Below are 10679 nucleotides of genomic sequence, written 5' to 3' on the forward strand. Positions count from 1 at the left end.
GCAGATTGTGCTAACACTTGCTCCCGTGCCTCCTTTGCAGGAAGCCCAGAGGCAAGCAAACTCTTTAATTTCTTTTTCTGAGCTTTTGTCAGGTTCCGTTTCCACGGAATTTCATTCTCAGCTGAACCTTCCGCTATAGGTCCAGATCTGATTGTGACGGTTATTCCGTCGCTTTCATCATCCGTCGACTCACAACGAGTCGGCGTGTTGAGAATAGACGAGGAACAAGACGGAACCTCTGCTAACGCATCGTTCAATTCCTGATCCTCCCCTATGCTCATCTCCTCCTCCTTCGATTCCGGCAGAGATAGGCTGCCGGAGCCCTGTGTTTTATTTATATTTAGACTCTCCATATGAATCCCACGAGTAGCTCGGTAAAAGATGGTCCGCTGCATCAGTGACCGGCTTAATGCAGTAAGGGCAAGAATACTGTGGAGGGTGCCCTGGTACTCCACAGGCTCCGTTAGCGGCTGAGTATTTCTAGAACCCCCTCCACCATTCATCCCTCGGCACGGGTCGCATGACACCTTGGATTAGGGGTTTATCCATTTAGATTTTTACGTGATAGTCATGGATAACAGCTATTAAAACCATCCTTCTTAGGGGCTTTGGACCCTCTGCTCAGGTTCTTAGTATTTCCAGGTTCATTGAACATGTTGCTACCAAGATCCGTCATTTGCAGGCGAAGTTATCAATAGATACACCCACTCATTCTTTCCGCAACGCTTCCTGTATAGACACGAGTCAGAGCTACACTGTTCGAATCCTAGCTGCTTAAGTATATCGGTCAGCGTCTTGTGCCACACCCTAGCGGCCTGTTTCAAGCCGTAAATGCTTCGATTTAATTTACAAACTCGCTTCCTGGCACCACGTACCTCGGTGGCTGGCGCATGTAAACTACCTCGTCCAGCTTACCATAGAGGTACGCTGACTTGATATCCAAATGCTTCACAAGCATTTGCCGATACCCTGATAAGATTCAAATCGTTGGCTACAGCCCTGAGCCACGAGTCTAGCCTTCATTCGCTCAACCTCGCCACGCCATCAGCATCCAACTTCCTTTTATAAACCCACTTGCTACCGACAATGTTACAACCATGTGGTGGATCAATTAACTCCCACGTATCATTGGACATCAACGAATCATACTCAGCATCCATTGCATCAATCCATTCATCTTTGTCAGCACTGTTAATCGCTTCGTTGTACGATGTGGGCTGATCCTGCTCGACCATTGCCATGCCAACAAAATAATCTCCAAGACGTTCAGATAGCACTCCCCTAGTTGATCGATGAGGTATACGACGACGATTTCCATCAGCTGTTTTTCACCGTGATAGATCTCCTCAGCAGATTCATATCCGACCAAATCCTTTTCGTCCGTCTCGGTCTCGATCGAAGCATTTGGTAGTGCAGCTGGAGGAGATAACGGTTCCAGCTCAAAAACGATTCCGTTACTTCTCGGTTCTCATCGGTATCGGATTCTCGGTCCATCCTCCAATCTTCGAGAAACTTTACATCTCGACTTATTGTGATACGTCCGGTGTCCTTGTTCAGAAGTCTATACGCCTTATGTTCGTTCGAGTATCCTACAAGCACTAGCTTTTGTGCTTTTGGCTCCATTTTCTTGCGTCTTTCAGCTGGAATCTGTACCCACGCATCGCAACCGAAAATGCGAAAGGCGACATCCATTTAGTACGTCACGCAAATTTTGACCAAAATCAAACCCCCCTCCCCCCCTTGTCACATTTCGTCACACATTCGTGACCCCCTCCTGAGAAAGTACGTCACGTCACGGCACCCCCCCCCCCCCATAACTTCACTACAAAAAAAAATTAAATATTCATTCCAACCTTTTTCTATTTAGAGCTATCAAATCAATTTCTGCAAATAAAAAAAGGAAAATTTTTGAGCTTATAAGTCATCGATTCACGAATTTTGAAGCAATCTCCTATTGCGGCGATCGGATCCGCTTCAGAAAACGCTGATGTGTCGTCGATTAATGTTTCGCGCATATCCACGCTCTTCACATCCATCCACTCAAATTCGTCTGATCTAGTTGAAAGAATCAGGACTTACTGCTGACGTCTTGCAGCAACACGTCTTGGAAGAACTTTTCTGACGGATTTTGTCATTTTGTGTATTCATTCAATCGTGCAATCATTCAACACTACCTTAGATGCGAAATTTAATCCGCAAGTGGCATAAACTCTATCCTTCAGAGAGCTTTTGAGTGAGGTGCAATATAAATTATACCGAAAAACCTTAAAAGCAGCCATGCAACTTCGGTATGAGTTTTTGTTCATCGATTGAGTTCAGCACGAATATCAAGGGAAAACATTGCCATGGATCTCTGGTAGCATCCCGTAACCCTTCAGGAGTTTGTGCGACTGCTGTTTGCGGTTGCAAAAATCTTTTAGGCAGGACGGTACTCAAGCAGCTCTTCAGCGGTGTACTGTATATTCTGTAAAGCCTTAATGGAGAGTTCATACTACATAAAATAAATGAGTCCTGTTCACACATATATGTTAAAAAAACGCTTTCATTCAAAGAATTTAACTATTGGTTTTAAAATCCATCAGTACGTTAATTTTATAGAAGCCTTCAATAGTTGTATCCTAAAATGAAGGCTAAATTATAATTTCATGAATAAATTTTCCATTCGATTTCTTTTCATGTGACGTCACATAACTTCATACCCCCCCTCCCCCCTACGTCACAAATCGTCACGATTAGGTCAACCCCCCCTCCCCCCTATAAGCGTGACGTACTTTATGGATGCCGCCAAAATGGTCATACGACGGTAATCTACCGTACCACTTCTCGTAAGGACTCATTCCAATCGTCCTAGAAGGAAATCGGCTCTGGATGTAGGTAGCAGTTAAAATAGCCTCACCCCAGTATCTCTGATCCAGCTTTGCTTCCAACAGCATGCAGAGTGCCATCCCCTTCAAGTACCGATTGCGTCTTTCCATGACACCATTCTGCTGTGGTGAATAGGGTGCACTGAACTGACTGACGATGCCTTCTGCTCGTAGGAAATTCTGAAGATCCTTACAGGTAAACTCTCCACCTCCATCCGATTGCAGCACTTTGGGCGTTCTGCAGAAACTAACAAAATCCTTAATTTTCGCTGCTGCATCTGCTTTCTTTTTCAGAAGGTACGCGAAAGCCATTCGTGTGTAATCGTCGACTAAACAGAGGAAATATTGGTTTGCGCTCGGTGTACATTTCATCGGACCACTGATATCCGCATGAACGATGCCTAGCTTCTCCTTCGAACCTCTATCGACGATGTTCGGAAACGGTGTTCGTGCCATCTTTCCCTCGATGCAACATTGGCAAACTGTACGCACACCACAATCCACCAACGTCATTCCTTCTGCCTGGTGTTTGAGTGGATTGCTCGTACCACACCCGGATCCCGATGACCCTGACGTCTGTGCCACGTATGTAAGCAATTCGACGTATGCGATGATTGGACGCTAACTATTGCCTGTTTCGGTATGCATAAACGATACTCCATTCCGGTTCCGAATTTCACACCTATTTCCGCTGAATACAACATCAAATTTTTTCTTGACAAGGATACTTACAAACATAAGCCCACTTGTCAGTTTCGGGACATACAACACGTCGCTTAACTCGATGTCGACCGGATTCCCAGTATCGGTTACACCGACAATACTCCCGCGGCATGTTCCGGCCACTTCAGCCTGTTTACCGTCCGCTAGCATCACACTAGTTCCGCTCGTCTGCTCGAGCACCGTGAAAAACTTTCGGTTGCCCGTCATGTGCCGCGAAACTCCGCTATCCACAAACCAACTGGCTGGATCACCCTGTGCCACCATCCAGGCAAGTGGTCCCTCCGACACCGCCTGTACTTGCTTAGCCTTCGGTTGGTCCGGCTGCTTCTTTACTGATTTCGATGCTCCCAAATCAGCTGCGAGGTGTGGACAATCTTTCTTTCGATGTCCGGTTTGCTTACACAGAAAACAGGTACGTATTTCCGTGATTTGTTTACTAACACTACTGGCTGATTTGCTTCCACCGCCAGTTCCACGCTTTGGACGATGTTCCACTCGTAGCGCTCGTTTCCAGCCGTTTCGCTGCGCACCCAACGCTTTTCCGATTCCGCCAACAAGTTCGATTTCACCAGCTGCTCTTCCCGCGACCGCTGCTCCAGCGCCGTTGTTAAATAATCGTACGATTCCGGCAAAGAGCAAAGCAACATGGCAACTTGTTGCAGCAAATCGGAAAATGTTTGCAGGTGTTGTTCCATATCGTCACCTTCCTTCAATTTCAGGCGCGTCAACCTTCTCAGCAGATACACTTCGGATCCTTTGTCGTGATATGCCTTTAGACTGTCCCAGACTGCCTTTGCTGATGCAAAGCTTCTCACCAAGCTGGTCTGTTCATCTTCAGTACATAGGCCGATTGTCGCACGAGCTTTTAAATCCGCCTTATTCCACGCAGTTGTTACTGGGTTCGGTGCCTCATCCGAGATGACGTGCCAGATTTCTTCCCGAATCAGCAGCATCTCCATCTTAAATTTCCACGACTGGTGGTTATTTAACTTCTGCATTGCGTAACGCTGTGGATCCGCCATTTTGCCACTTGCAGAAAACCGTCAAACCAAAGAACTACGACGCAAATAATCCGAAAAAAAACGAACCGTTCCGTGCCTTTTACGTGAAATTTCACTTTCCTAGACTAGCCTGGGCCCATAACCTGTGGGCGGACAGGGACTAGAGGAACCAGACCAGGATAAATTACCGGAATTATCGGAGCAAAAATGAACACGACCGAATATTCTTATAACGTGGTTTTTTTAATACCTTTGTTCGATCAGTACACGTCACATGTCACTTGTGTATATGAAAGCTTTTTCTCTGCAGGGGTGGATTCGCGTAACGGGTGGCAACTAAAATTTTGGAATTTTTTCGCGGGCCTCATGCTCAACAACAAACGAGCTCAGAGAGAAATGAGAGTATGTATGTGTTAGTTCTCTCTCTCCTCTTCTTGTTAATATTTTTTGTTTTGTTTATGCTTGCCAAGTTTTGCTAAAAATGGCGTCGAAACAAGAAGCATTTCGGGAGCGCGCTGTACACTTCTACGAACTGAAACATAAATCTCGGCAAAAAGCATACGATACAACATTTAAAAAGCAAATATGTCGCGGCTTCGACTGTTTACCATATCCTAAGATGCCCTAAGATACTATTCGCAAGCAAGGTAGTAGATCAGCCAAAATTATGGACGCAGAAGGACATCGTTCTCTTTCTCGTTTCTTCAACAACAAGCCCTCTGGTTTGGCTATCTATTAAAGCGTCGATGACACTGGACGAGTTTGTAAGCTGCTAGTCAACGATCTCACGAGTGGGCGAGTTAGCGAATGCGCGAGTCATGATGACACACAAATCGGCAAGTAAGCTAGTATGCGAGGGGTTTTGATAAATCTAAAACGTATTACGCAGCGATGCCGTACATACAAACAAATCGTTGCTAGATAAACGATCAAGTTTAACGTACACAATGTACAATTTACATAAGAGCTATCTTATGTTATTTAATTCTAACTTCTTCATAGATGTTTAATTGGTAAATATGAAGTATCACGAGGGATTACTTCAATTAATTCACATTGCATTTACAATTTCAAAATTAGTAAAAATATTTGGCATTTCTGGTGCTATAAAATCAATAATTTAAAAACCACCTCGCTGCGTCGCAAGTTACTCGCAACTATGATGCCACACAGCTAGTGTGCTAGCCAACAAGCGCACACACCATCGAGTAGCGAGTAAAGTTGAGCAGCATTCAACTTTACTCGCTACTAGCAAACAATCTGCTAGTCAGCTAGTGTGTATGATGACACAGGGCGAGTTCACGATCTACTCGCCAACTCGCTTACTAGCAACCTAAAAACTCACCCAGTGTCATCGACGCTTAAGATGCACCCGACGAATGTTTGAAGAAAATTTTGATCCCGTTTCTACAAAAACATCATGCAGATGGACAATACGTGTTTTGGCCGGACAGAGCATCATCGTATTACGCCAAAAAACAATCGTTTCTGAATGCCCATTCGATCCCATGTTTACCCAAAATCCACGACCCGAAAAATCTGTTTCAGTGCGCCCAATCGAATATTTCTTCAGGATTTTGAGTTTCTTGGTGTAAAAAAATAACAGGAGAGCCACGAATTGCAAACAGTTGATTGGTAGAATCAAGAGATGCATTCGCAAAGTTGACATAAGGGCCGTACAACGCTCCTGTTTTGACGTCAAACGAAAGCTTCGCCGAACAGCCGATTACGGACCGTTTTCAAATGTACACTAATTTTTTTTCAACAATGGATAACGTTTCTTTAATTTCGGTAAATCAGATCTTCTTCATGTGCCTTTGTCTTTTTTTGACAGCTTGAAAAAAAAAATTCCAAAATTTTAGTTGCCACCCGTTATATACCTAGCGTCACATTCCCAAACGTCGCAACATAAATGTCATAAGTTCATCCCCGAGGGTCCAGAGCATCACTTAACCTTTATTAGCAAAGATACTCCCAACGAAACAAATTTACAGTTAACCAGAAACGGTTGGTACGAGACGTCCTCGTTTCTTCTTCCCCTGTTGACTTTGAAATGCATCTATGTATGAATAACTTATTCACACAAGATTTATTTCTTATAATCGTCTCTGCGGCAATACTTCACAGTTGGCCTGACCGATTAAACATTTGTAATATATCCCTGATATTTTGCAAATGTTAATACAGACAGACAAGAAAATAATTTGAAATATTTCTATAATTAGAAATAATTAAAATTATTTCCAGGAATCCTTTATTGTGGCTGTGTTGGTATTAATAAGAATAAGAATAAGAAATAAAGCGTATTTCTCACCGTAGTATGTACAAGGTGCTGCAATTCTCTCTAAATTGTCTCTTCAGTCTTCACAAAAAAAACCAGACGATCAAGTTAAAAACTCCCTTGTAACACGGCCAATTATCGGAACACAGTCCTTCGTCACAAATCGCTCAAGTTGCATTAAAAAAAATAGTCCCGTTCAGATAGAATAAAACCAACTCTTTCGGACACCAAAAAACGTTTTTGTTGATTTTCATTTATTAACCACCATGCATGTTTATGTGTCGTTTGTTCATTCACAGCAAATTTACGTAGATATAGAACATTCATTCCAAATGGTTTAGAAAACGGTCACCGGCAATCAGCTTCCAATGACGATGAAATATCATATTATTCCGTCTATTGCACTATAGGTTTAGTTATTTTGTCCCATTCAGTTATATCATATTTCACTTTGAAAACTATTGTTTCATTTTCCACATCCATGTTTATCTCACTTGTTGCAATCAAATTGTATTCTATATCTACTTCAGTATAGAGACATGAATCGTAATTAAAATCCATTGAACTAACGAACAACAGCTTAGATACAATATAATTTGCCTACGCTTCTGTGTTTTAGTATTTGATTTTTAGCTATGTCATAAGTGTGCAAAACTTTTCAAGGTACTTTCCGCGATATACAAAAATAAAGTGTCTTGTGTTGAACCTAACGTATGAAATGGAGTGAGGAATTTGAAAAAGTATTCCCTCCTTCAGCGACGGGAACCAATCAGTTTGGCTTTGGCTGAGCCAAAGGATCGTGCTTTTGCGGCCGAGCCGCATCCGGCGCAATGAAACGATTCGATTATCGGGTATAGAAAACCTTATAGTACAACGTTTTGGAGCGCCACAAGCTGTAGCTGTTGTCAAATTTGAGCAGATAGGTTCCCTCCCCGGGGTAACTGTGCGAACCGGCGTACACCTCTGTTTGGCATTCGCGCCGATAGATGGGCACGATAATGGAAATGGGATTGGTGTTGGCTAGAGTGCCACTGGCACCACCACTACCGTTGCTGTACTGTTTGTGCTGTCCCTGGCCACCGCATTCTAAATCGTCCGCGCAGACCACTGTGAAGTTCGATAATGATTTTAGCGTCGAAGCAAGGGACGCAAATGCAAACACTTACCGTCGTCGTCTTCCAGTGTGTCGTCGTCCTCGTCACTTTCGCTGATGTGCACCGACACTTCGGTAGTCGCTGGCTTGCCCCACTCAAAGTAAACACCGAAACCGATGTCGTAGTTGTCGGTGGCAAATTCCCAAAATAAACAGGAACCACCCTCATGCGTTGGTACTCGAACCTAAACACGATCTAGTTTAGAAACCATTTGAGGCAATGAATTAAAACCTCCTACTAACCGTTACAGTGTCTCCGTGGCCAACACGAATCACCCCGTCACCTTTGCCGGAGGTTACTTCCTGCTTGAAAAGTTTTATATCCGGTTTTGTCCACATGTTAGCCGGATTTATGACGGCATATTCTACAAAACAACAATTCAATAACAGCGCAATAAATGTATCATGTTAAACCGTAATACCTCCGGATTCTTCATCACTATCGCACTGCTCCTTGTATTCCAGCTGGCTTCCCTCCTTAGCACTGACTGTCTGATCCAGCTGACCAATCCCGTTGCCATCCAAGCCCGTCTCAACATCCCCGTTGGCTTTCAGCTGGGAATAGTTGCTTGCCACTTGAGCCTGCAACTGTTGCATATACTGGTGATAATGCTCGTTCTGCAACTGCCTAATCAGAACTGCCTGCTGCTCCGGATTGCCCGGGAATTGCTTTTCCGCGTAATCCTTAAACTGATGATACGTTTGCTGGTTCAGCGCGTCCTGCAGCTGACGCCGTTGCATTTCCTCACGATTCCGTTCGTCTTCAATTCGCTTCAGCTCGACCAGCTTTTCTTTCTCCTGTTCGAGCTGCTCCCGGCGGTGTGCTTCCTCCGCTTGAGCTTGGCGCAATTTTTCCTCCCGATCTTTCTTGATAGCTTCGACGGTCGGCCGAAACAACGGACACAGTCGATCCAGCAAATCGATAAACCCTTCCATCGCTTGCAGCTTCGTGATTGTGCCCAAATGTTGCCAAGCAATCCTCCGATCTTTTCCAATCACATCGAACATACCCACCGGCGGTGCCTTCGCAGGATCTAGTGGGCCATGAGCCGCCTGCTGCGTGAACGCAATCAACTAAAACATAAAGGTTAATTCCACAATTTACTCGAGAATCCAATCAGCGCACGACTAAACTACCTTTAGATTATCCTCATAGCTTAAGTGAACCGCTTTGCCCGACTTTTCTGCAATGCATTATTAAAAAGCGGAAAACAAACACCATTTTCAACGATTCCCCGAATCAAAACAAAAATTCTTCCACGAGCTTACCTTTGTAGAAGCTGCAAGCCATGCGATACAGTTCCTTCAGCGGCAGGTTCCACTTGAGGATTTTGCTGTCCTCGCTGTCCGAGCCGCTGCCGCTACCGTTGCTTCCGGTGTCCGCTCCGAGCGACATTTGACGCAGCGAGAGTTCCACATTATCGGGGCTTATCATGTTCCGATTTGCTGCGCTGACGTTGGCCCACCCACTCTTTGTACAGTTTGGGTGATTATTACGGTATTTTTCGACCGATTTGTGCACTCACACTGTAAGAAAGCGAACCAGATTAAGCTCACTTGTTCGGCTAATCTAACTTTCTAGATGTAAGCAGAAAATGAAACCTTTAATGTCGGATTTTTGCACGGATTTACAGAAAAAAAAATTTAAGCAAAAAACTTACACGTAGAATTTGGCTGCGCTGATGATGATGTTCTGGAAAAATAAAGACAGCAGGTTTTTGCAAAAAGAAGATGAGCTGTCAAACTTATGTTTTCTTCGGACTGATACGACTGACAAGCATGTGTGCGTGTAATGTTTTTTTTTTTTGAGAATCCGGAGATAGGGTGACCACCATCACTCAATATGAAAATCCCTTTTATAAATAAATACCACAGACAAATCAGTGTAAATAGGGTAAGGAACGAGTTAAGCAGTGTCACCTATTTTAATCAGTTGAACATAAATGAGCCGAAAATGCACTTTTTTATTCATATTTTCAAAATCTTTTGATAGGATTATCTTTACAAATCACTTAACCATACATGTGATTCACAAGTAGAATCAATATATATAGAATGCCAGTATACTTCTGTGAACTCGCCCACCAAGATTCTCACCCGAAAGAAATGAAAGATTTCAATTTCAAACTTGAAATCTTTCATTTTGTTGGGCAGTAAAACATGGTGGGCGAGATCCGCGTTTATAATAGCAGTGTGAATTCACCCACCATGAATTAACCACCAAAACTGACAATTTTTGCACAGCGGCACACATATAAGATAGCGCCTGAAATGGCTAGCACTAGAACTAAAGTTGTGAAGGCACCCACCAAAATTAAAAATAAAATAAATATTAATGTTTACTGCAGTACAGACAGTGGATTACTAAACCAAAAAAAAAAAATCAAATCAAAAACTAACTAAATAAAAAAATAAGGTAAGAAACAAATTGCTGCAAAAGCATTATCCTATATATGTATAATATTATGAGTACAATTTTAGGGATACCTATATTTGACTCCAGCCAGGCAAATCAGAGAGTATTTAAGTTGGTCGACCCAAAGCATTATGTTAAAGGACTATAAAATAAAGGACAATAAACTAAATCAAATAAACAATAAAATAAAAACTAATTAAAATGAGGTAAGGTACAAATAGCTTATTTTAATCATTTTAGG

At 43.1% G+C, this 10679-nt stretch overlaps 1 protein-coding gene across 2 annotated transcripts; it reads right to left on the reverse strand.

Moving 5' to 3' along the window:
- Positions 1-7100: 7100 nt before the first annotated feature.
- On the reverse strand, positions 7101-9761 carry LOC128741570 (Golgi resident protein GCP60). Of its 2 annotated transcripts, none has more exons than XM_053837492.1 (7): positions 9684-9761; positions 9292-9549; positions 9160-9206; positions 8445-9096; positions 8266-8387; positions 8036-8207; positions 7101-7976 (listed from the first exon to the last, which is right to left on the reverse strand). In XM_053837492.1, the coding sequence occupies exons 2-7, from the start codon at positions 9455-9457 to the stop codon at positions 7714-7716; spliced, it is 1422 nt and encodes a 473-aa protein (XP_053693467.1). In that variant the 5' UTR covers positions 9458-9549; positions 9684-9761; the 3' UTR covers positions 7101-7713. The 2 variants fall into 2 exon arrangements, with proteins under 2 accessions (XP_053693467.1, XP_053693466.1); XM_053837491.1 differs by having other exon boundaries at positions 9292-9600; positions 9684-9759.
- Between the last annotated feature and the right edge of the window lie 918 nt (positions 9762-10679).

The sequence above is a fragment of the Sabethes cyaneus genome, chromosome 3 (assembly GCF_943734655.1).
Source record: "Sabethes cyaneus chromosome 3, idSabCyanKW18_F2, whole genome shotgun sequence".
NCBI classification, from domain to species: domain Eukaryota; kingdom Metazoa; phylum Arthropoda; class Insecta; order Diptera; family Culicidae; genus Sabethes; species Sabethes cyaneus.